We start from the raw sequence: 23,659 nt of genomic DNA on the forward strand, positions 1-23,659 counted from the left end.
ATAAAGTAATCACTCTTTATCATGTAACTTCAATATTTATATCCTGTCTATGCTGCTAAATTCATCATTGTAATATATGACCTGAAAAGCTCAGAAAGTACGACTTTGAAGCCTAATTTCAATAAGTGTTTCTTGCCAAAAAGTGTGGAACACCTGCTGATTGTTGATGCATATAATGTTAATTGTTCCTTTTTACAATCGGGGGTAATTAGTAGCATTAGAGCACCGAGAACTGATCCCTCAACATGTAGAATTTCCTCCCCATCTTACTGATACAGGTAAGAGCCAAGGCAATGGATGACCAGTAGTACTAAGTTTGCACACGTACAAGCTTAGTGGTTAAGTTCAGTGAATTCAGGATTTGGCCTTCAATTTATAGCTATTAAAAAGCAGGTTTGTCTAGGCCCTTTCCAGAAACATGATGATGGTGGAATTACTATCTTTTCCTAAAAAAAATAAGTTAGGAAAAGGAACAAAACTAATGGTTTTTTGTCTTATGGGCAGCATGTTGCTCTAAATTTTGGCCCAAAATATGTGTCATTCGTGGGACAGATTATTTCTCTGGAAATTGTTATCCTTGTCTTTTCTTGCTGTTGGAATGCAAGCAAACACAGTCAATATTAGAAACGTCTTCTGTGTATAATACAGCTTGTACTATTTTCTGCAGACCCTTCACAAAAGAAGGAACTTTTAACTAGATGATAGATGGATGTAAATTTTGTTGTCTGATTCTCATCTATCTCCATTCTATTGGATATTTTGCTAAGGTACATTTTGTGGCATCAAAGTTATTCGTGGATGATTCTTAGTGGGGAAGAATATGTACTCCTAACAACCTCGGGAGATACTGGGAAAGTTTAATTTGCATGAATTATTTTCTCTCCTAGGCAGAAAGAAAGAGCTTGTTTATGATACCCAAAGTGATGCTGCAATATAAATGAAGTATTTCATATTTTCCAGGGAGACAGGAAACTGGTTGTAGTTGACATGCATGCTATGTTGAAGAAGGTAGTAAATCATGGTGACAAAGATAAACTGTCTGTGAAGTGTCTGCTGTTTTGATGTTTGGAAATTGTGCTATGTTGAAACCAAAGCCTTCTCTCTTAACATTTATGGCACAAATCTATCCCATCCAATGAAAGAGCAAATGGCTAGGTAGGGGTATGGTTATGGTGCAGGGAATCTATACCTCCTAAAAGCCATCTCTGCAACAGATGTCCCTTGCCGCGTCAGCCTTGACCCTGATTGTGTAGCCTCTGTGGATAAAAGAGAAAAGTTCAGAATCCAGGTAAAGTCTGTATCTAATTATATGAATGAAAATGCAGTGTATTAGGGTTAGGGGACAGTCTGAGGGGTCAGGAGGAGCATGGGGCAGTGGAGAGCCATCACTAGTGAATGTCGAATATACTTGAAGGTTATACTTCGGTCCTCAGAATCAAAAGGTTTTTACATTGTGGCATTTTCCTTCTTTTTTTCCAGAGTGGTATAATTCCATCACTTTGCAAGTAGAAGATAGGTATGTGATGTGATTGACAGGTGCTTTACAAGTATGGACCATGAAGTTGCTTCGCTACAGCCGTGGTTCGACTTTATTTATACAGAGTTTCAAAGTTAAAGCTGTGTGGTATAGGAGGGAAACTATTACTGGGTAGGGTAAACTGTGATCTTTAGAACAGAATTACATTTTGTCCACTATTTAGTTCAGCATAACGCTTAAGCACAACTTCTGTTTAGTCAGCTCTGAGTCATTCCTGTGTTTTAGGAAATGGTAGTTATCAGTTGAAAACAAGCTCAGTTTCTCTGAATCTCAAGTGTTTTGGACCTATTATTTCATGGAATTGTTCACAGGCCTTCATGGAAGACTTTATAGTCTGTTCCTGAACGTAGAAATGTGTTTATCTTTCCCTCTCCACACAGAGGACCGCATTTGTCTTTGATCCAAGTGGCAGCTTCTGGCTCCTGTTATTTTGGGCCTTTGAGTCAATTATCTGGTGAGAACAAGCTTTAAATTTAAGGTGTGTACTGAAACTGCATATTGATTCTGGGGATCTTAGTGGTGCCTACTATTTAGTCATGCTTAGAGAAGGTGATAAATATGAGAGAGGTGATATCATCTATTGGCAAATGAGTAAATATGGCGCAGCAGCTGTAAGAGTAATTGGCCTAATGTTTTTCTCAGCCTTTTAATATTGATGACTCAATGCTTGAAGCTCAAATGTTGTCAACTCCCTTATAGATATGCTATGAAGCCACGGTTTAAATCAATTATATTGCTTTAAAAAAGTCTAATATATGTGTGCAAGTTTGAAAGCATGATAGAGGATATATTCTTAAAATGCCCATGGAAAGAAAGGGAAGAACAGCAACATTTCTATTTGGTTTAGACTGTTCTTCTTCCATCAACTTCAAATAAGCTTCCATCCATCCTCCTTGTAAATTACTGTCTGTTAGTAAAGAAGCGTGTAGAGAATACATAGGAGAATAGTTACCTCCATTTTAGGGTGAGAAGAGGAGGGTTGTGTCTGTGGCAGAATAGGACGTTTAATCTGTGGCATCTGTCTTGTCCCTGTCACTGCTGTTACCATGATGCCTTCCTTTTCTAGCTAGAGTTCTGCCAGAAAAACTTATGTTGAAAGTATATTTTGTCTTTTCTGACAGATTTAGGACTTGTGTGCTTGCAAAAGCGTACTTCTCGCTGTCCTATGTCATTACAGCTGGCATCAGTGGTGGTGCTCCTTTCCCAGCCCCAGTATTTACGAGAGAGGAACATGCTGCAAGGATGTGCTCTGGGGGCCTCTTGGTAATGCATTCCCTCTGTGTTGCCTGCTCTCACATTGTGCGTTGCCAGTGAACTGAAAGTTTGGTGAAGTCCTCTGTTTGTCTAAGGTCAAACTGAAGGGATTAAATAGTGTCCTTTTATGTAGGCGTGGGAAGGAGACTGAACTTCAGATTTCTAATGATCTGGCTAGCTGGCAACTATCACTGGACAGGGAACGTCCATTCTGATTTTATGCAGTCATAATTATAACTTTATAATATCAAACGTAGCTTTAATCTATGTGAAGCACTTCTCATATTGTCCTTGCAGAATACTTGGCTAAACTCAAACCAAAAATTAAATACAGTGTGAATTGCTTAGAACTCTAGTTTGCTTTCCATGCTGGAGCTGTAAAGATCTTCATAAGCATGTAATTAACCCCTAAACATCTAAGGATGCTCATTTTACAGATGATAGCACTGTGGCAGAATTGGATGAAATGAGTTTTATGATGTTTCACAGTTAAGAGTAGCTCATGGCAGGCTCGAGGAGTAAAAGCATGGGAAGAAACCCTGTCTAGCTGAAATTACTGTTCCTCTAACTCTGAGTGGTACATGCTGAAAAAATGATTATCCACCAAATGGGAAATCTTTTCTTGTATTCCTTTGAAGCAAAATAATATGCTGACAATTCTCTTTATCCACTGATTTTTTTGGAAAGCATTAACTAAAAAAAAAAAAAATCACAACTTCTTATGTGGATCTGGAGTCAGTTCCCCAAAATGAATGCTCAATATAAAAATCTAATAGGTAAAAAGACATTTATTACATAGCAGCTGGCATAAATCTTGTTTCTAATGAGGATAAAATCCATGTAAATGAATCATTACAGTAAATTGTTGTAATTAGGATTTATTCATGACAAAGGTCTCATAATTATATAATCAACTTTTAGAGTATTAAGATTTATAGTCTGAACTCTTAATTCCATTTTATTCATTTAGAAGCAGAATTTGCTAGAGGAGGAGTGTTTTCAGGAAGCTGTCTTGCTATATGCTCTCAACTATAGATGGAATTTGATTCTTTTGCAAATATCATCTAATTCTGCTGTTGCAGAAGGCTCAAATTCTTCTCTGGCAAAAATAAAACTGTTAGCATTTTAAAAGGTCTCCCCAAATACTGAAGTCAAAGCTTCAAGGGCTTTTAAGTGCCAGGTGTTTTATTAAGGGCCTTCCAACTTAACGGTAGTGTATATGTGTGCATGCACATCTTCTGAGTGTTGTGCAAACGGCGATGGACCAATGTGATAGAAAGCCGCTGCCAACTCATGCTTGTCCGGGCTATGAAAAATTGGCTTCTGTTTTTGATCTTGGTCCTTGCCAGGTAGATAGAAGCAGTATTGAGTATAATAGCAGAAAGTTAAGGTCATCAGCAATCCAACTGCGAGCTGAGTCTGTCCACTTCTTTGGTGGGTTGCATGTAATGGGGACAGAACTGCTCTGTGAGCCCTACTATCTTGAGTGCAGCTGAGGCCCCGCAACAGGGTGCTGTGGCAAAGGCTGAGAAATTAAGGCTTTGTGCTTTCTTCTGTCTATTGAAAAGAATAACTTTGTCTGCGGGACTGTTAGCCTGACAGTTTCGAAACCATTACCCAAAACAATTTTAAAAGCAGTTTCCAAGTTTCTTCTTGGCAAAGCTGGAAGGCTTCCAGTGAGATGCTGTAAACCACCAAAATAACTGTAAGGGTATGCCATGCTTTTGGGGATCTAATAGTTGAAGGCAAGCTTGAGTGGACGTATTGGATCTGACAGTTTCTGGCTTGAAACTGGAATAGATTTCCCCCCCCCTCAAGTTTTAAGTCATCTGGATTACAATTACAATTTTTCTTGTCTCCTTTCCAAGTTAATGCTATTTAATAGTAGATTTTAAAGGCTAATTCTTCTTGTGTGCTGTTCCCCATCCTTCCTGCTTCTACTAAAATTTCATAAAAGCAGCTGTGTTGCAGTGATTTGGCGCTTTTTGGCTTCAAGAAAAGTCCTTTAGCCACTGCAGTCAGAACAGTTAGAACATCCTCAGGCTGGTTTTAATTCCAGCAATGTCTGCAAGTATCCCTGAAGCTTGGAGGACGATTTTACATCTAATCTGTTGCAGGTGGGGTTTTGAATTGACAACCATCCAACATTGCTATAAGGGTTTTCAGGTTTTTTTTCCCCTGCATTATGCTGCAGTGCTAAAGTAGCTTCACTGCTGCAGCACTTTGGTCCCCTGGTTTTCTGTTTATACTAATGTTGAATACGTTGAATCAGTTTGTCCTGCATTCCCCAGCAAGGGTAAAAGCACACACAAAGTCCTGGTGCCTTACCCCATTCTACTGTTCTCCCGCATGTATTAATGCTCTGTTATAACCACCCATAAGCAGTTTAGAAGAGCATATTAACTCCTGTGCTTTATTGCGTAAAACGTATCTCATGGTGTAAGCAGCTCATATGACAGCTTCTCAGATTTTTGCAGGTACTACCAGAATCTAAAAGTGGTTTAACCCTCGTTTATAATGCTGGGTTTAGATAACTTGATGATTTTTGCTTTATAAGGGAAAAATATTTCCCCCCCTCCAGTAGAAAAACATTCTTATATAAATTTAGGAGTGGCTTGGCTAGGGTTATTTTGTTTACTCACTCACGAAGCAAAACCAAAGTGGTGTACTTCTGAACACTACAACTTTTTCAGAGATGATTCTTACAGAATGTAGATTCTTTTTTTTCTTTTTCCTTTGATTTTTCCTAGAACTCCAGATGAACTCAGGGCAATCCTCTTTCCCGCTTCCCTCCCCCCTCCCCATTTAATTAAGGCTGGGAATTCAGGTACTCAAAAGCCATGAGATTTAATAAGTCTCTTTGAGACCATTAACAAATCACGATGAATGCATGCCCTGTTTTCTACTCTGCTAAATATAGAGGCGGGACTGGGTCATGGTGTCCTCGGCTGTCACTGGTACTGCATGAACCTTCTTAACCAAGTTGAGTTCTATCTTTACAGCTGTAGGGATTTTTGCCTTCACTATTCCAACTGAGGGGAATGCTCCTGAACTTCATGGCTTGAATGCTTAGGAATTGGCTCTCAATTTCCAGCCTACGTATATGTTGGTGGGTGGTTTAGAGCCATTTGTCCTTGTGTCAGTGGTATATCCTTAAACTTGAATAGTTCTTTGTCTCATCTCGGTGTTTATCTGTGAGTATACCGACCGATGATAATCCTGTCCTTTCTCAGCCTGATTTTGGGAGTCTGAACACATTTGAATCCACTCTTATGTGGTAGGCTCTCAGATACAGCTCTTTGCCATACAGTCCTGTTCACGTGTGCCCAAGGGAGGGGTGCAGATGCCCAGCATCCTGTATCTGATCTCTCCAGTGCTTGATACCCTTTCTCTGCTGGAAAAACTGGATAGTACTTAAGCACATTGCAGATTTTATTCACGATTGCACATTAAGTTCTATGTGGCCTTAAGTAATTGAAATTACTTCACTGCAGCCATGCAAATAAAGCAATTGCAGCATGGCCTGGAATTAACCTGCACTAGGAACTAACTACCTTGGCCTTTTTCTGTTCTTTCTCAGCCTTTTCTTTTTTTTGTTTTTTTTTGAAATATAATCAGCTATATACATATTTTCAAATACCATCCTACTTGATGTTGATTAACATACTCTGTGCACGGTCCATCAGTGGAATTTCATTTTGTTTTCAATATTACTTTTGGATTTAGTTGGAGGGACCTAAGATTTTGATTTCAATCACCCATTTGTCTGCTAAAAAATTTGAAAGTCTAATCTCCTGCCCACCACAGTAATTAAAGATTGGAAGAAAGATTTGTCTTGCAAATATTGCATGCACAATGAAGTAGGAAAATGTGCTGAGTTACACTTGTGGATTAAAAGATTGATTGATTGCTTTATGAAGCCCTGAAGTTAGCCACCAGTGTCTAAGAAAAATCATGTTCATTGTTATGGTATGTGTCAGCTTTCTTGGCAATTGACTGGAAAATCTTCTAAAGCTTAATCCAGGTGTCACTGTAAATAAATGTCACTTCTGTCTCATGCAAGATTCTTCTCTCTGCAGAACTATTTCATACATGCAGTGTAGCACTGGGAGGGAAACACACCAACCTGAACGGTAGCTGAGGGCTGAGGAGCGATGTGTGTACCAATCTGGCAGCCAATGTATACCTTTTAGGGAAATAAGCCACCGTAAAGGATAGATGTTCTGGAGGCTGGGTTGTCAGCTGCACGTGTGTACATACACCCCCCCACACCTGTCTCGCTGTCTTGTACATAACACTACCATCCATCATCCATTTCAGGTTTTTGCTGTTTCTCAGCAATATAATTTTTTTTAGTGTTTCTCTCTCACAGGTTTTAAAACAGCTAGACTCTGGCTAACAGCTGCAGTTATCTCTCTGTAGGGCTTTGGGGAGGGGATGCTATTACTCCATCAAGGAGCCTCCAGTAGGACTGAGCAGCAGTGGAGAAATTCAGCTCCCTTGTCACCAGGCACAGTAGTGACTTCTCTCCTTGTCTGTAAAAGTTTTGGTCTTTAACAGTGTGCAAGCATTACAGCACAGAAGAGATGCAGCACCTTTTGCTGTTTTATTATAGTTAAGTGCTTCCAAGAGTTTCACAAAATGTGATGTCACCTCTACTGTGCCTCCTTTTCCTGATGAGAGGCCAACTGCCATGCTATTGCTGATGTAATTTGTCTGTCTCCTTGAACAAGACTTTGTTGCATCTTCCTCTTCCCATTTTTCCCCTTCTCCCCCTACTTTTTTTTGTTTAATTAGGATTCAGGACTTCAGAACTCCTCATTTCCTTGAGGAAGAGCTGGGTTTTGTTCCTTGTCAGAGAGAGGATGAATTACAGTTGCCCCTGCATGGGTGCATTCTTGTTCCTGCGTATTGTTTTAAGAAAGGTATCAGCTGCTAGTTTCTGAAGGATTGGCTATACTCCCTGAGAGCATATAATAAACCTCTTGGCAGCTGATGGCTTCACATCATTAACTGGAGCATATATTGGCACTGCATGCCTTTGAAATTACTCCTTGAGTGCTTCTCTGATGTATTCTAGCTCACTGCGCTGGTCCTGTCCTTCTCTGTGGCACAGGCATAGCCAGGGTATACTCATGGGCCCTGATCTGTGTTTGTTGTGCAGGAGGGCAGACTGATTGCTAGAAGGTGGTTTTGGTTGACAATGGCCAAAGACGGGTTGTGAGTTCATGCTGAATGACAGCTATGCTGTACACTTTAGAAAAACTTACTCTGAGCTGTACGAGAGTATTTCTACTACAATTGGACTCAACTGCACCACGTGTAGTAAAGACTTCAGGTGTCGTCTTAAGCACAATCAAATGTGACATGCTAATTCCACAACTCTTATTTCTCCTTTCTTTTATGCCTCTTAGGGTGTTTCAAAGATGACCGTATTGTATTCTGGACTTGGATGTTTTCAACATACTTTATGGAGAAATGGGCCCCCCGGCAAGACGATATGCTCTTCTATGTCCGTCGAAAACTGTCGTATGTCAGTGGTGATAGTACAGAGGGGAAAAAGGTGAGTAATGACATATTTTAACCTTGGAAATTTAAGGTAACATGGGATTTAGTGTTTTGGAGTACCTGACACATCTGAAGAACTACAGACCAAGGGTAAGGAATCTCCAGCTCTGCCTGCCACAAGAAGTTATCCAAAACTGGCCCATAGAGAAATACCATGGTTAACGCTGTGAACATCAGCAGCAGTATAAGTGAGCTTCACTCTCACAGACTTGAGGAGATCGGAGAGTTTGCATCCTTTTTTGGGACGCTTTTATGCTGGTCAGCCTGCATTTAGGGGGAAAGGGAGGACATCCATGCTGATTTTTGTTTTGCTTTTCAGTGATGATACTTTATAAATTGAAAGTTTAAATCTGTAGAAAGGCAGGAATGAAAGAGGAGGAAGATGGTCACTCTGGTATTTCTAGAAGAACCCTTCCTGAGATACCAGAGTGTCAGGAATGAACACCTATTGGGTACTCAGTAGCAGAGTACATGCAGCCTCCTGGAGCTGGGATACAGTAGTGACAAACAGTGGAGAAACGACTGTATTCTCATAATCTACATTTAAGACAATATGCTCTCCTATAGAAGTACTGTTTCTTGAAAACACATAATCAGGTGGCCTAGTGCTGCTGCACAGGTATTTTCCCATTAGAGATTTGAGAAACTTCTCAGCATTTCATGGCATTTTTTATCTTTGGGGGAAACAGAAGGAAGAGAAATGATGGTTTTATTGGGAATTAAGGAGATGGCTGCAGAGGATCTAAAGCAGGAAGATAAATGAAGGAAGAAAAGACTGGGATTGACTTCCTGACATATGTAAATAATTTACACTGTTGTTAAATCACAGATGTATGCTCATGGTGTATGTGAGAGTGTTTTTAACCAGGTATACCAGAGTTCTCTGGGCTTAAATGTGGTGATAAGGAACGATAGTTGTGAACTCCCTTGAGAAAAGGATCCTAGAAGATTTTCCCACATTTATTGGAGATACAGGAAATAGGCAGAATTATCTTCTCTCTTCCCCCCCCCCCTCGAAGCTTCATCATGACAGCCACTGTGGAGAAGATGGCAAAATATTGTTCTTTCTCTGTCAGATTAGTGGTTTAGTAGTCTTTGGCCAGTGTACTTGGAGCTTTAAGACTTTTGGAGGAAACTTTCATCCTATTCGTTGTTTAAATGACTATAAGTGCATTCCTGTTTCACGTCAAACAATATTGTGGCTTTGTTCAGCCTAATAAAGGCATGGGTTGTTTAACCTCTTGTCCTTCCCAACAAGGAAGGTGAATCTCAGAGGAAGCCTGGTCGCTTAAATTCATTCACAGACCTCTGATCAATCTCTGTTTAACTTACTAATCAGTTTAAAGTGTTTGAACCTCTCATGGAGAGGAGACAGTGAAATAAACCCTTGCATTTACTCTCAGAGCTTTATTTAAGCCTCCTAAAAGCATAATAAATAATTTTTATTTCTAAGGGGGTTTTGTAACTGGTAGTTATTACAAAATCAGCATTAGTGAATTGCTTGCCGTAACAGCTAAGACAAGGAGTGTGCCTTATAGCACACACAGTATTTTATAACTCCCCCTTGACTGTTTGCATTTTGCTCAGCCTCTGAGAAATGAACCTTTCCTGTGACTTTGAAGTACTTCAGATGCTTTGTGAAACTTCATAGTTTGGTGGTTCTTTGGTATCTGTGCAGCTCTCCTCCTGTTTGATTTTAGCTGACTTCTTTGCAGTTCTAACCCCTCTTGTATCTAATTTTTGAGCCTGTCCTGTGCAATGAGACACGGAACAACTACCCCTACTCTTTGAATTATGACTAGACAGGTTTCTATTTTCCTGTGTAGTTTTGGCCATTCTTTCTTGAAAGGTGGGTGTCAAAATACCAAAGTCATATCATTAAAAGTGGAAAAAGCTAGAGACTGGTATTTATAGAAGCCAAATATAACTTCAAGCATCCCTGCCGCCCACCAAACTGTGTGCTCTCATTTACATCCCCAGAGGTAGACTGTGAAAAGGCGGATGAAGGGGAGGGGTTCAGAGTTGCTTGGGACCTTGAAGGGCTAGAACCGGAGCTGCACTGTTGGCTACTGCCCTGCGCACAGGCTGCATCAAACGACCTGGTGATGGTTTCTCCATGGGCCATGCAGAAGTTAACTGTTAGGTAATCATAGAAGTGGGTCTCTTTGTAGCTTGGGTATATAGTGAAGCAAGTTCATTGTAGTTCTTCCATAGATGCTATGTATTTGCTCTGCATTTGCCTGGCTGTTGTAGGTTTTGACTAAAGAATGCTGGCAGAGACGTGTGAGGTGAATTGTCCTATGACATCTGAGAGCAGTGGTTTATATTCATGAAAATAAGATCTGCACAGCTTTGAGCACAGTAATCTTCTGTAGGACTGATGACAACGACAACAAAAACGGATTGAGCGGGGAGGGGCTGTTTGTCTAAATGCTGACAATGGTGATGTTTGTTTTCTGAGATGAGGAGCTCACGCAGCATGTTTGCATCATTTGCATGCCATGGTGCGATGATTCATGTCAGCAAGAAACAAGTGTCAATTTATCAAACGGTTTTCAGGTTTTGATGGCTGTCCTGTGTGATTAATAGTCGTTCCTGCTTGTGGAGTTTTTTCTGTGCTTACTGGAGCTGAAGAGTGTCAGCAATAACATTTGATTTTAAGTTGAAGTGTAATAGAGGATAAGCAGAAAAAAACCTGATAGGCTCAAGATTAGAGGTTCTGTTCACTTTTAAGGCTGAATGAGAAGGGCTTTGGATGCAGCTTAGTCACAACAGCTTGAAGTAATAAATCTCACAATTTGGTAGTGATGATGCTAAACTTCTCTACCATCATAAATTTTATTTTAAAAGGCCTTTTAAATGATCTACTTCATAGACGCCCTGGTCTAAGCGACTTTCCGTTTGCTTCTCTTTTCCACCCCACCGAATTCTAAACTGTGCATGTATGGGTGGAACAGCAATTAAGCTCCTAATATGGTCTATGCCAAGGCAGAACTGCCATATTGAATTCTGGTCTATATCCATTACACAGACTCTTGGATCCCAGAGAAGTACATTCAACTCTGTGTTTCCTTGGCATGTCACAATAACACTCTTGCAGTTTTTCTTGCCAAGTTTTGAAGGTGGTACTTCTCTCAGTGTCTTTAAGCAAAACCACAGACCCCACTGTCAGGATCTGCGCAGGCAGGGCACCGTGGAGCATAGCTCTTGTCAAGGTTAAGGGATTTAGTAGGCTTTTTTAAGGTGGAATCCCTTTGAGTTGTTGCTCTTTATGCACCATTAAGTCAAGACTCAAAAAACCCCTTCGATGCTTCCTCACACACCAGCTGATGTGACCTATGGGAAAATATAAGCCCTGATCCTCACTTACAAAGGGTCCTGTATATTGCCAAAACCTACAGCTTTAAAAGGTTAAAGTGGTTGAACTTGAGATTCTGATTTTAAAATGGTATTAGATCAAGATTTAATATCTCTGGCTCTTTCCAGTGCAAGAGGCATTTATAAAGGATTGTGCTTTGTTACAGCTGCAAGCTTCTGATCTTTCTGTAGAGAGAAGCTTTACTTTCTCATGGGACTATGGAAGATGCTAGTATGGTGTTAACAGAGACAACTGCTGAGCAGGGAAACTAAGGTAAAACCTCAGTGATAGACCAGCAGAGCTAGCTTGTATTAACCCCTTCAGCCTTGCATCATGCTTTGTCACCTGAAAAGGGTGCTGTATTTATAGGGCAAAGCAATAAAAAAGATAAATTTAAGACACTGTTGGTGTATGTTCTGAGCTTGCCTGGATTTTGGAGTAGGTCCCGTTTTCTTCAGTGTCCTATAAATGTGGAGTAGAGTTGCTGCCAAATGCACAGGGTAGTCATTCAGGCTGTTAAGTCTTCAAAAAGCTTAAGCTACTGATGTTGTGGCTGCAGCTTCAGCAACAGAACTTAACAGGAGCCATGGTTTACACATTTATGTGCATCTGGAGCTGTGACACAACAAATATTTGCTCTGGTGGGAGACCAGTTAGTTTCCAAAGCTAAATGGCTGTAGCCACATGACTCCCACTGAAAATCACAGGGTTTTCATAGCTGAATCTCTAATTCACTGTCACCATCTGTCTGGCTGGAAGATTTGACAACCTGAACTCAGCATCTTGCAGAAATGCAAGTTTTAAAAATCTTACGTTGCTGTCTCTGTTGTACCTTTCAGAGCAGTGGGGTTTTTTTGTTTTGTTTTGTTTTGAACATTGTAAGCAAACAGGATGTCTCCAGAAGAGCTGTTTGGTATACTTCATGGCAGTTCCACATCACCGTCTGAATGCAACAGAGAAACAAATGGCCAAAAAATGCATCTTTTTTGCCAAATAAATTCTCTCCTTGTACGTGGATAGTATGTGGGAACAAACAATGATTGCAACATGTGCAAGTCAATACAGAGTGTCAGCTGTTCTGCCTCAACTCTTCTGTTGTGCGAAGTTCGTGGAGGTGTTCCAGTGAGTAGGAACAGTGGCTTCTGCAGAAGAGGACAGCATAAATGCATTGCTCTCATTTTGAGAGATGAAAAAGGAACCCTGGCAGTATCAGATTGATATGATTTCCTGTAAGGAGCTCAACATCTTAAATGCAAAGATTTGGCTTTTCTTTTACAATTATCCTTCTCAGAAATTCCTGTGCTTTCTCATGCTATTTTGCTGATGTTTGGTTGTCTAAATACGTGAACATAAAGTAGCTGCTACTTGATAGCTTCTGCTCATGGTGCATTTTTTGCAAGACTGTCTCCATTTCCTATGTGTGCTGGGGCAGACTGCTTGGCAAAAGTGAAGAGAATACTGCCACAGGTGTGACAAGAACATCTCTTTCCCACACAGAACTGGATCCGTCCGTCTGTGACCTGGAATATGCTTGTGACATACATGGCATGCTAACGAGCATTCAGGGTGGAGATGCTTTCATATTCTGTCCTATTTCCAGAGCAAATTCGTGTCTGAGGCAAAGCGAGCATGCAGCTGAAATATCTCGCAGTGTCACGGTCGGTAAACTCTGGACTCAGGAAGGGAGTGTGGGCTGCAGGGGCATTTTTAATAAATTGCTTTTTATTGCTTCCAGTCTCTGAAGAACTCTTCTTAAGCAGTCAAATAGGGTGACAAGAAAGCCAGGATCAGAAGTGAATTTAATGTGACTTGCACTGAAACATGGCAACCCTGAGTCATGTGGCTGAGAAGGTGCTCTGTTCTCTGCGGCAGAGAGAAACTTCACTGGAAGAAAAGAAGTCCAGACCTGGTTCCCCCATCTGATAGAATTGTAATGAATAATTCAGTATCGCAAATGCAGTATATCTGAGTCACTGGGGGGTTGAGGGACAGAAGAGCACTGCTAGATTGGGCTTTGCACAGTGGAAAAGGTGAAAGTGTCTGCTTGGAGCTCCCTGAAAGCCTCATCAGGCTACTAGTTCAGCAGAGCACTTAGAGTGTTTGATCTGCGGGTTACAGTCAGTGTCAGCTTGCTTATTAGAGGTATGAAAATGTCTGTTTTCAGTGTTGAAATTAATATTCAATTGAATTGATGCTCTGGAATATCGTAAGGAAGCCTCTAATAACACTAGTAATTAGAACTTAAATGTCTAGTCTATCCACCAGGGTTTTTCCCCCCCCACATTTCCTGATCAGTAACCCAGTTTATGCATTTCCACATTCAACAGAGATGGTTTGAAATACAATGATTTATTAACATTCTGTAATCTTATTTCTCCCGTGTCTTTGTCTGCTGCCTTCGTTACCGATGTAGCACACCTTCCCTTGTTTTGCTGGCTGTATTCTGCAGGAGGCACACTATGTGTTGCTTCAGGCACTTATGTTTTTCTAGGGAGGACTTCAGAAAGGCTGGGAAATATTATTACAGGAATAAGGTAACTGAGCAATCTGTTACATCTGAAGATATTGGTTACTCTGTGGTCTGGGGCCATGTTTGATAATGCTTAAATAGTCACACATGTATCTATCCTTTCAATTTTTGAAAGCTGATTTAGCAGATTTATGGAGCGTTTGAATTGGGGAATGAAAGTTGATGCAATTCACAGAGTACAAGTGTCAGGTAGCAGCTAGGATTACTTTGTCAGTATCTCAAATACAGTGATTTCTTGCCTTGCTGATACTGATCAGCATGTTTTAACTCCCAGCCTTGTCTTGCTCAGCCACAGTTACAATGGCTTTCTTAGTGCCAGAGCTATGCTGGGGGAAACCAGTTTCCACACCCTGTGTGTCTGATGATTTGCATGTTGTTGCTTTCCCCTCATTCATTTGATGAGCATCATCAAGCATTCAGACTGTTCCATTAATTTAAACAACTTGCATTTTTCTTATTTTTAATCTTTTATACCTCTTCTGCTATTGCTAGAATTGCAAAGACAGAACTAGACTTTTTGGTTTCTTTTCACATAAGTAATTTCAATTATGGCTGGTTGAATTCAAGTTTTAACTCTGCAGGTCCCGTTAGCTGTTCTCAGTCTTATAATTTACTTGTTCTTCTTATCACTTCAGATTCTGCTTCTTTATGTACAATATGCAGATACTGGAAACAGTTAGATGCATAGGCTTGTTAAATCTTTGTTTTCTATGACTGTGACTTGCAAATCCAGAAGGAATGTCTTGTGCTCATTGAAAACAAGAAAACAGAATACATTTGGTAGGAATTCCTTGTGATTAAGAATTACTTTTGCAAGAACTATAATTAATTTTAAGGTGATTTCTTTAATATTGAGATCTGAACTTATGTAATAATGAAGAAAGAAAGTGAGAATTCATTGAGAAAACACAATCTCAAGGCAGTGCAGGATCTAAAAAACTAGTGTTTGGTTAAATGAGGGGGGCAAACAGTATTTTTTGCTACAGATTGGTGAAGTGCAAAGATTACAAGAGGGTGTTTTCTGTCTTTGAAGAAGGAAGAAGCTGCTGTTTCTAGCTTCCAACTGATGCTATAGATTGCCCTGCGTGCCTTTTACTCTTGTCTCATTAGAGATAAATGGGGTCCGACTTTTTAAAGTTTACCATTCAGTTCAGACCTAGTCATAGCCCAAAGTCTGTTCTTCCCCCAAAAGCGCAGTTGGGTGGAAGGAGAGGATGCCAACGGATTGAAGTTGGGGGATGTTTGCAGTGATGCCTCATCTTTTCTGAAAGCACTTGGGATGATAAGCAGCGTAATTAACCTTGAATTTCAGGGGCGGGACTTCACAAATCAGAGCGCTTCTCACTCTAAAGTAAACTAAAATGTTGACTTTTGGGCAGTCTTATGTCATTAAGCTGTCATCTGCAACCAGATCAATAAATGACAGGAGAAAGATTAGGTTGTAAGGAATTACAGCAGCACTGAAACCCATGTGAGTAGTGGGAATAGCTTTGCAGAACTGAATATCAAGGGGAAAAGAAATGGGAGGGAATAAAGGCTACGTGTGAGTTGACTTTGCTGTTTTCAAGCTTAGACTGCAACTGCGCTTGTTCAGTGAATAGGCGATGAGTCGACTGGTCTGTGGGTACAGTTACCTCTGTTACCCCCAGCCTGAGCCTTTCAGCATTACTGCACATTAGTCCGTGGAAGGTACAAGAGGCTTGCATAATGAAGTGGTGCAAGATCAGAATGTTAGCATATCTTGCTCAGAGCTTTGTTCAAGGAACAAAGCCCTGCTTTGCTCTCCTTCACAGGTATACAAGGCTTTCTCCCTAAAAGCTCTTGGTTAGCACAAGAAAAAGTTCCCAAGCCATCTAGTTCATGATCATCTTATTCCCTTAAGGATTTAAGTCCTGTTTGATTGTTAGAAGGGAGAGCAGTCAGCCTAGTCATCTTACTCTCTCTTTAAAATCCCAAATTAACTGTGAAAAGAAAGCATACTTCTAGCTCCTTGCCTGATAAAAGCTAAACTTAAGTGACTGGGAACCATGCTGAACCTTATCAAATATGGTAAAATCACTGCCTGTTTTAACCTCCTTAACTAATATCAATCCTCAGGAATAAAAAAATAATAGTACATATCATGCAAATCATGCTAGTGATTCTCCTTATAATGGCTGTCTTTCCCAAACCTATCTGTCCAGTTTCATAATTGCAAGTGGAGTCTTTAAGTGACAACAAAAATAAATTAAATTTTTATAAGGCAAGATTTTACTGCCCTTTGTATTTTTGTACCAAATAGAAATGTTTTATACACTCACATGTTTTCTTTTTAGCTTCCCCAGCACTCATTACCTTATTTACAATCATTACTGTTGCTTTATATATTTCTTACATGAAGACTAGTAAACCTCACAAGGTCTGTGGCTTTTAGTGATAGGACTGCAAATAGGTCTATAAATTCAGCAAATTACTTTGTTCCAAAAGAAAAGGTCCTGTGTGGTGAATCTTCGTATTAATGAATGTTATATGTAATTATTCCTCTTTGGAATCTGATCGTAGTTACAATGATTTGCCTGGTTTTTAAACATTTCAATCTAGACTTGATTGTCTAGATTGTATTTCATTGTAGATACACCAATGTCATATTTACCTTTGGTAATTACCTTTACCAATTACCAAATATGTGTGTATAAGTTACAAATACTTGGAAAATCTTGAGGTGAGATCCCAGCTTCTCTGAAGTTGCTGAGAATCTTGCCATTCACTTCAGCAGGCAAGAATTTCATTCCCATTAAATATAGAGGGTAAAATAAACTGAGTTGCAGAATAATATAGCCAGGCCTATAGATATGTCTGATCTCTTGTAAAAAATCCCCTTCAACTAATCTTGCTTCTCTTCTCGTCTGCTGTGACTCTATTCCTGCAGTATTCCCTGGGCCCTTCCAAAGTACAGCTCATCTCCCCGCTCTGTCCCCAGTGTCCCGCCAGCAATGTCCCATGCCTCTTAACCTGTGTAGTCCTTTTCTGTCTTTTCGGTTGCTACCAAGGCAAAAGGTAGCTGGTGCTGCAGGTGGTTCACGGCAAATGGCGTCCGAGAAAAAGATGGAGCTTCCCTGGCCCTTCTTCAGCAATAGTAGTAACATGGAGGTGTCTGATTGCTGATTGTCACGATGATACAATCCGTGGGACCTCTGTCAAGTTTGTCTGAAGTTGGCCAACGTATTTGAAAGATGGGTGGGAGTGGGAAGGAACTCAGTTCTGTAAGTCCCATTTTCTTAAACCAGATGTTGTATTTTTTCCCCCATTATATGCACCATTATGTCAGTAACCCTACAGCTTTTTATGCACATAGCCAGTTTGCTCTAAGATGACATCTGTCTGGTAATCCCACATTCACATGAAGTGATTGCTGCTATTGTGAAGTCCTAAATACATGCGAGAGATGTGAGGAAGAGGACAGGAAGGGAGAAGACATTTTGCAACAAGTTCAGACGCTTATTTAAACTAACACGGCTTTTCAGGATAGGAAATATTGCAGCTGCTATTGCAGCCTAGTCTGGATGATTTTGACTTGAATGGGTCTCCCATTTACAGATAAATGTGACAAAACAGAGTGAATTTTTTGTTTACATTTCAATTTAAAAAGCTTGTTTGCTGGTAGCCACGTGTGAACCCCCTGTTCCTGATTAGTATGGGCTGGAGTAGGAACGGTGTCTGTTGCAGCAATACCTTTCGTGTGTCATCAACCATCCTGCAACTTGGGTGATGAAAGAGGATAATCCACTGCCATTCTCCAAGGCTCTTATTCCACCTGCAAACACCATCCCGTGTCTTTGCCTACAAATACACGTAGCGTTTGCAGTAAATCTTCCAAACTGAATGTTGAAGCTAAGTGTCAGCATGGTGTTGGCAGAGTTAGGGCATAAATATTGCCTTTTGAGATGATCTGGGCTGCAAAGTTTCTCGCCTGCAGGTCATGAATGAGTAGCAGAAGTTAGTCACCCAGCATTTCTCATGCCAACAAATGGAAGAGAGAGTCCAAAGCTATGAATAGACTCTTCTGGGTAATTGCATTGTGGAAAAGATGAGCAACTGTTGTTGGGCACACAACTTGTCCCATTTGGATCTTTGAAGGAACCTCTGGAAGACACTGGAGTCTAAGATATCTTCTTGCTGTTCTGATTTATGCAGAGACACGAGAAATTACAGTCAGCTTTTTAGATTTACTGCTCTTTCTGTTGGTTTGGCTTTTGATTATACAAAGTGGTTGTGGGGAGAGAATTCTAAGTAATTAGTATTGAAGCAAATTTTTAGAAAATGGATGGTTTTGTCTGTAGCTGAACTTCGCCTCTTGCACAAAACAGTTTACAGTTGCTTTATTGCAGTGGGCTTTGTTTCAGCTTTATAGCTAAGGTGCGTGTCAAGTTGCCATAGCTACTGGGCGTTATGCTGCCTTTATGTGGGCTCCAGAGTGCATTCCAGGAGGATCAGGTGCAACTTCTGAATAATTAATAGTATCCGGGAAAAGGGAATTGGAATTTTGTTTTGGAGTGCTTTCTTCTCATTGTCCTCTACAGTTACTGCCAGTGAAAATTACAGTAGCCATAATCCTAAGAAGAAAGCTCCATATGACATCTGAAAGAATCTTTCTTTTTCATTTTAGTACATTGTTGCATTGTTAAATACAGTTGTCCCCTTTTAAATATTATCTTGGATATAAATATTCTAGGGAAGGCTTATAACGTAATCTGTTGTCAATGTCATTGTCCCCTCTGCAGCTTCTCTATGTGACAGGACTGGGGATGCACTCTTCCCATAGGGCTTCTCTGCATGCTCCAGAAAATACCAGACTACTTTGATTTTCTTCCCATTTAATAGAGACAGGTCTGTCAATGCCGAGCGGATGAGTGAGCAGATGGATTTTCATGGGTGACTTGGTCGGATCATGTTGTCTTATCGGGTGTATATTCTACAATGATGCTTGGCAGCCTATTACAAAACACAAAAACACTGCTTCATATACAGGTCTGTGTTATTGAGACTTCTCCCAGCTTGTTAAATACATGTGAGGCCGAAGCCTTTGGAGATTAGTGACCTCCATGCCATTTGTGGTGATTTCTTGTTCTGAGAAAATGCCCTGTTTCTGTGCCAAAGAGTCCTGGCAGCTCCTGGGATACTGCCTTTTCGTTCTGAATTGCATCATGTTGTTGATATGTTCTACTACGTAGGCAAGGAAGCAAGGAGTGACCTGCGTCTCGGTGGTCTGGAGGTGGGGATTTTTTGCCCAAAGAAGCGAACGCTGTTGTAACGGCAGCTCCGTGCTGTAGGGAAAGTTTGGACATGTTTTGGCAGATTTTTGGCAGGTCAGTCTCTGTGCAGCCAGCCTTGCTCCGATGGGCTGGAGGAGGTGCTAAAGCCAGAGACGTTGCAAAGATTTCAGCATTTGTCTCACAGATCTATATTGCCACTGGGTTTCAGGCAGCAGTCTTATTTTCCACATTTCCTTTTTTTTATGGATTACCTCAACCCCCTCCCCAAGAGCAAGATGAACAAGAATCACTGCACACAAACCCTCTTCCGGTACTGGGTACCTTTGGCTCGGACTGAATCTACCTTCTAATAGCTGCTAATCTCAGACCTGACACCCGCTGGTAAAAATACCATAAAATGTTCAGATCAGGGTAGAGTGCTCTGCATTAAATCAGGGTCATGGAGCTTATTGATTTTTTTTTTTTTTTTTTTTTTTTTAGATGCAGAAATCAATATAACCCTTCCTTTTCCCATCACCAGTGTATTAAATTAGCTTGAAACATTTGTGAGGCTGATTCAAAACTTAGGGTTGCTACATCTTTAAATTAAATAATATTCTGAAAGTTATAAGGGGGTGTGCATGTATTTTTTTCTTTTAGTTAACATTGTTAGGAGCAAGCCTACTGGGATTTGAAGTGTTTCAGAGCTACAGTGAAAGTAAAACATAGACAGTGAATGCCCTTTCATTTGCATTCTAATGGAGGTCCACTTCTATCAGAGGACCTGGGTTTTTCTCTTAATGCCTTTTTTAGGACTCTTCTAAGTATTCCAGTAGCTTATTACAGCTTGATTGCTGCCTCCAAAAAGCATTTGTGTCAATGATAGCCTTGGTGACATTACTCATGGAGATGATGCAGAAGTCCACAAGTATATTGGGTTTTGAGAATCCATTGAAGGTACTGTATTTTCAGGTTACTGGAGAGCTGAGGTTTGGGAGTGAGCATCGACATCTTTGCATAGGTTGGGGAGAAATAGATTATTTTTTGTGGTGGAAGGAGCCAAAGATGACTACTTATGCCCCAAAGTTTGTTCTTGCTGTCTAACCAGTTGGTTCTAATAAAAAGCTTCTGTAGTCTCAAATTCTCTCTCCTTCACATCCATAAACTGTCTTGCTATAGTAGCACTACTGGTGCTATATGAAGTGTTTCAAGTTACTTGTAATGTGTGTGTTCAAAGGATCCAGAAAGAAAAGGGATTTTAATGTTCTGCCCAGCTTGGGAATATAACTAGAACTTACATTAACATTGCAGTTATAGTTAAATTTTTTTTTTGTCCTGACATTGCTTGATGGCTGGCGTTTAGCATTTGCACCGCTTCTTTGTTGTACTTCAAATATTTTCTCTGATTTCTTTTTTTTAAGACATCTTTCATTCCCCTAAGAGAAAAATTTTGTTGTGATTGTTTATAATGGTAAAAATGTAATCTTCTTTCACAGTCCAAATTTATAACTAAATGCCTTGTGCCGTGTGAAGCGTGATACGTATCAGTTATATACGAGTCTGATATGAAAGCAGCTGAGTATCGCAGCTGCACGGAGGGGCTCTTCTGATGCCCTGAATCCTGGAGAACCAACACTTCTGCTCAGAGAGGGTCTGGATGGCGTACGTGTGTGTCTGTGACTGCCTGCAGACTGTGAAACAACTCCTTACTTCCAACTTCACACAGTGGTAGTGATGCTGCTGCATATGAAGCTGCTTAAATGGAACAAGAAAGCCTAACAATTCGAGTTACTGACTTGTGACAGGCTCATGCTGTTGCAGCTCCGTAGGTACCGGTACCAAAGCTATCTGGTTTCCTACAGCTGTAGGTTTAGTTGCTGGGGTGAGGGGATAGGATGCCACACAAAAATCTCAGCTACGTGATTAGGTGCTTAAATAAGTGCCTGTGGAGGTACAAAACACTAGGTGTCCAAGAGTAAAGTGTTGTTTAGAACATGGAGACGTGCTATGCTGCTGGTAATACCAATTTGCTCTGTTAATGTCCGTCTGGGTTACACCGTTTACTTAAAGGTACCTCAGTGCTGAAAAGAGATTGTTAAAGTGGGAGGAAGTAAAACAAGTGGCTGGCGGATAATGCACAAGAAAAGAGCAGAACAAACTAGGACTGTGTTTGGGGGTGGATCTGAAGCATGGGAGAGAAGGACATTAGTTTCTTGGTCAGTGAATTTAGAAAGACTATTTAATTTGGTTAGTATTTAAGAGACCATTTTGGAGTTACACCTTTTTGCTACAGGGACGACTAGTAAAAGGAAATACTTTGATAAATGTGAGAAAGATGCTTCTAATGTTGAAAGCCACTAGGCTTCACAGTAGTTGGATGCACTGTGTGATGGGGGCTTTTAAAACTGTGCGCTGATGAGCACACGCTGGGGGATAATTCTGCTTTTGTAGGAGATGGACCAGTTTTTGAAAGAAACTTTTTTCTTTTGCTGATTTTTCCTGATCTTTTGAACCAAACCTGTCAATGTAAAATCCTAAAAATCAAATTTCAGTCTCTGTATTGCAGCTGGCTCTGGGCACAGTAGGACTATTTCCTTGCTGAACTTGTATTGTGGAAAAAAGTCTTGAATTTTGTTCACTGTATCATCTTACCCTTTTCATGTTCCACCTGCTCCCCTTTACTGTTTTTTAGTGAATGTGGTCTGAAAAAAAACCTGAAAAGTGGTGCTACTACTAGATAGACCTGTAATCCCATTAGACTTCTTTTTAACAGAAAACCAGAATCTGCTTTTTTTTTGGATGGCTTCTGAACACCAACAAAATAATGCTTCTTGTAAACTCTGTTCTTATTACCCCATGCTTTCCATGCTGCCCGACTGACAGGCCTGTATCGATTTTAATTGTAGATTTCTTTTCAGGAGTTTTTCAAAGGCTTATGTGCTAAGCTATGCAAACAAGGTGATTTTCAGTTCACACAGGTTTCATCAAACAGCTCTAATGCCTTGGGAACCGTATAGAATTAATGCTCTCCTGAGTGAGGTTGGGGGGGCGGGGGAGGGCCTAAATATCCCAGTGTTCATATTATTAATATCAATTTAAAAGATTGATTGTATTCTGGAAGTTTTGGGGTGCAAATAGACATGGTGGAAGAAGCATCCAGTTTATCATGAAGATTTTAAACCTAGACTGGGGTCTTCAGTGGGTTTTTATGGGTTTTATGATAAAAATGTGCCAGCAGTCTGTAAGTGTATAACTTAACACATGCATTATATTGGCTTCCAGTACAAGATCTTGTGTGGCTTGAGTTCTTTTGTAAAGATAACCATTCCGTAATATATACATCTCTGAAAGGCATATTTCTGTGAATAAAATACATCAGTGTTAATAGATGCTCTGCTCCTTTGCACTTAGGATGTTCTTTTTGTGCAGATGATAACTCCTGATAACAGTTACGGTAATAATGTGTATTGTGGGTGGGAGTAGCTGCAGCTGGAAGAAGCTGTGAGGTTCTCCAGGACTTCTGGTGTCACTCCAGAGTAGGCACAAGGATTGTGGCACAGAAGCCCATGAAGTCCCAGAGAATGGACCATACTGGTACGCGAGACCTGTGCAAGAAGGTAGCCTGAACATTTGCCAAGCACGGAAAAGAAACAGGCTGAGGGAAAGCAGGATGACAGTGGGAGTCCTGGCCAGCAGGAGTGGTAAAATAGAGTGGGTGAGGGGGGAAACAACCTTAGGTGGAGTTGTTTCTAAGGGGGCTCTGCAGGGATTGGTGACTGGGATTATAAAATGACAGTGGATTCAGATTTGCAGATGACGCACATTGGTGCTGCATAAATTAAGAGGGCATGACTGTTGGACTGTGCAGTCTGATCCCTAGGAAACGTGGATCCATTTATTAGTATAGTTCAGTACTTCAGTGCCAGGAGTGCACACAGGCTCTGGAAAGGACAGGTAAGGCACAGAGTGCAAGTCATTTAGCATGCAGTCGTGTTGCTGCGCAGAAAAAGTGCAATCCTGAAGGAGTAGTAAGATTCTGTACACGAGCGCTGTGCCAGTACCAGAAAACTCCAGTACCGGTGAAATACAGACAGAGTGGAAAAGGAGCACAAGTTCTGCAGAGGTGCCCTGCTGAGAGGCACGGAGACCTCCTAAAGGAATTTTGTCTGATTTATCTGAAA

General features: G+C 40.6%; 1 protein-coding gene across 5 annotated transcripts in view; it reads left to right on the plus strand.

Moving 5' to 3' along the window:
• KIAA0930 (KIAA0930 ortholog) overlaps nt 1–23,659 on the plus strand; it is an 80,686-nt gene that overhangs the window by 31,084 nt on the left and 25,943 nt on the right. For all 5 annotated transcript variants that reach the window (XR_007767235.1, XR_007767237.1, XM_050904708.1 and 2 more), the window contains exon 2: nt 8,206–8,354. Coding sequence is in view for 3 of the 5 variants with exons in the window: in XM_050904708.1 (XP_050760665.1) it covers nt 8,206–8,354 (149 nt within the window). In the remaining 2 variants the exon portion in view is untranslated. The remainder of the gene's footprint in view (nt 1–8,205; nt 8,355–23,659) is intronic.

Source organism: Gymnogyps californianus, chromosome 1 (genome assembly GCF_018139145.2).
Source record: "Gymnogyps californianus isolate 813 chromosome 1, ASM1813914v2, whole genome shotgun sequence".
Taxonomy (NCBI): Eukaryota; Metazoa; Chordata; class Aves; order Accipitriformes; family Cathartidae; genus Gymnogyps; species Gymnogyps californianus.